The following is a 2,874-nucleotide window of genomic DNA, read 5'->3' on the forward strand; positions in this document are numbered from 1 at the left end:
ATTTCAAACAACATTAAATAAGTGTTGTCATTTCAAATTGGGAGTAGAAAATCGTTAATGCCAGTATTCTCTTCAGAGATCAAAGAAACATGATAGGTATGGGGTTTGCCTATAGATACAGGTACATCCAGCCTTATCCACATACTTGGTTTTAGCATTTGTCCTGTTCCATCTTCAATGGTTAGATTCTGGTGGAAGGAGACTGGACACTGGAGTTAGCGATTCTCAACCTCTTGGATTTTACAAACCAGTGAAATAGCGAAAAACTACTGAACTTTTTACACCTGAACAACTCTAAAACATCTCTCGGAGATAAAAGGTGCTGAATCCCTTAGGGCGTTCGGCTGACCCAAAACACTGTAGCAACAGGAAAAATGTTTACAGATAAATTTGTGAGAAAAAATTATTATTCCAGATAAAAAAAAAGAAGCGGGTCGTATGGTGTCAGCCGAACCCAGCCTAAACTAGCGCATAAGCGGGCTCGACGAGGAACGAATCAATGTAGTCAAAGTCCAAGCGGCCCACGCCACCGCTGGCCGGTGACATCCCCACGGGCTGGAACGCCGCCTCCGTCGGCGACGACGGCACAGACACCGGCGGCGGCGCCCACACTGACGCCGACAGCAACCTCCGTGCCTTCCAGCCGAGCACGATCTTGTTCGGCGACGCCTCCTCCATCGTGTATCCGTCGTTGAACAGGCCGAGCAGCAGCCTGGCCTGGCTGTGGTTGAAGCAGCTCAGCGGCACGGCCCTGAACCCGTTGCCGCGCATCCACTCCCCCCACCCGGCCCTCGCCTCGCCATCGCCGTCCGAGGCACGGTACGCTCGGCTCACGGCGCCGGCGATGTTTGGGGCGAGGATGGCCCGCTCCACTAGGCCGCGAGCACGGCTCTGCGTCGGGAACCCAGCCTCCAGCGAGTCCCACACTGCCGAGTACCGGTGCAGCTCCTCCATGAACCGCGCCACGAAGCCGCCCGCCTCCTCGTCGTCCTTCTCCGCGTCCCCTTGATCCTCCTCAACCACCGTCACGACCTTGGCCCCGAGCGTGGCCATGCCGGCCAAGAAAGACGCCACCGAGCCGGTGGGACGCCTAACGGTGGTGGTCGCGGCGGCTTGGTTGAGCACGCAATTGGCGATGAGGGTCTCCCCCTTGACCATCCGGACCGTCGCCGGACGGAACCGCTCATCTGAGTCGAGACGGCACTGCCCAAACGAGAAGGGCTGCCCGATGGACGCCGCGAAGGCGGCCAGGCGACGGCCCGCCTCCTGCACCGCCCGGGCGCCGCCACCGCCTCCTCGGGAGACGGCGGTTATGCGCAGGTGCGGCGAAGGCACGCCGTCGGGGCGCGAGGTCATGGCCTGCATCAGCGACGCCCACTGGACGCCCTCGGCGATGTCGTAGTCGACGACGTGCACGCGCCGGTCGCCCGCCACCGCCTCGAGGATGGCCTGGTTCGCGGTGAAGTGGCCGAACTTCATGTACGGCGACATGTCCTGCAGCATCTGGAATGCCGTCAGCAAGTCGCCGGTGTGCGGGAGGTGGCCGTGGGACGCGGCCGCGGCGGCCTGCCTGCCGGCTCCCCCGACGGGGTGGGAGCCGTCGAGCAGCCCCTGCAGCGCGTCGGTGAAGTGCGTGGCGAGGCGCTCCATGTTGGAGACGGCGGCGTTGTCGCCGATGTGGGAAACCATCTGCTTGAGCCGAACCAATATCACCCGGGCCAGCTCCCGGCACTTTTGCGGGCCGGAGAGCGCCTCGGCCGCCGCCATGAGCAGGTGCAGCAGGCGGAGGCCCTTCTCGTGGTAGTCGCCCTTCTGCGCGTCGCCGTCGTTCACGGGCGTGCCGGGGTTCGTCGTGGTGGTGCTGCTCGGGGCGGAGCCATTGGAGCAGCAGTACACGTTGTCCGGGAACATGGCCGGGTTGAGGTCGGCCGAGCCGAGGAGCGTGTCGTCGCAGAGCATGGACTCGATGAGGCCGTGCAGGTCCTGGGCGCCGTCGTCAAGGCAGAGGGAGCCCCAGTCGGTCACCGGGGACAGAGCGTTCCACGCGTACATCCCCATGCCGTTGTCCAGCGATGGCGACGACGAGGAGGTGGTCGTGGAGCTGCAGCCAGAGAACTCGACATCCCCGGCCACGTCGTCCATAGTCACTTCCATGGCCTGCGATTGCGTCCTCTCCCCGTAGGTGAGTGTCGTGCCGAGCTGTGCTCTGATTTGGTGCTCGGAATCCGGAAATGTTTTGGCGCGTGGGAACAGGGGAAGATGGATCGGTGGGAGGGGAGCAGGGTGATTCGACGAGTACGGGAGGACACAGGGGGAGCGGCCTTTTTATAGACTCGGACGACGAACCTGCACTGACCATTTTGGGCGCCGGGACCCCGACGGCCCGGCGATGGCACGATGATTTGGATTAGAATATTTGACGAGCTGGACGGTTTTGTTTTTCTTGTTTGGTAAACCGTACAAACAGTACTGTACTAAGTTTTATCCATTTTTTTTATCCCCCCCAAAAAAAATTTATCCATTTTTATCCATCCTACAACTTTCCTAATTCTACTGTCATCATAGTCATCTTTAAGGCTTGGTATAATCGAATGCTCCTAATATTTACGGAGTAAGTATGTGTCATAAAAATTTCTCAAATAAACTCGTCAAACATGTCCGTTCGACATGCGAGTGTCTTACTATTTGAGCAAACCACCATTATGCGACAAGTTATGTTATGAAAATGGATAGAATAACCCATACATTATCTTAGCATTTGGCCAGTAAGAGATATACACCCCTTTATATGCTGATAACTTACTTACTCATCACTATCGTTACGCAAAAAATAACCTGAAAATATTCTTACATTTATTTGTGTATTACTAACCT

The 2,874-nt window shown here is 57.5% G+C and overlaps 1 protein-coding gene across 1 annotated transcript; it reads right to left on the reverse strand.

The window, feature by feature from the left end:
- Positions 1 to 292: 292 nt before the first annotated feature.
- LOC136502094 (protein NODULATION SIGNALING PATHWAY 2-like) lies at positions 293 to 2,174 on the reverse strand. Its single transcript, XM_066497578.1, has one exon. The coding sequence runs from the start codon at positions 2,152 to 2,154 to the stop codon at positions 460 to 462; it is 1,695 nt and encodes a 564-aa protein (XP_066353675.1). The 5' UTR covers positions 2,155 to 2,174; the 3' UTR covers positions 293 to 459.
- Between the last annotated feature and the right edge of the window lie 700 nt (positions 2,175 to 2,874).

The sequence above is a fragment of the Miscanthus floridulus genome, chromosome 1, assembly GCF_019320115.1.
Source record: "Miscanthus floridulus cultivar M001 chromosome 1, ASM1932011v1, whole genome shotgun sequence".
Classification (NCBI taxonomy): Eukaryota; Viridiplantae; Streptophyta; class Magnoliopsida; order Poales; family Poaceae; genus Miscanthus; species Miscanthus floridulus.

What these genes read in the sequence shown, in the direction of transcription:
- LOC136502094 (XM_066497578.1), bottom strand. Translation starts at nt 2,154, where the DNA reads ATGGAAGTGACTATGGACGACGTGGCCGGGGATGTCGAGTTCTCTGGC.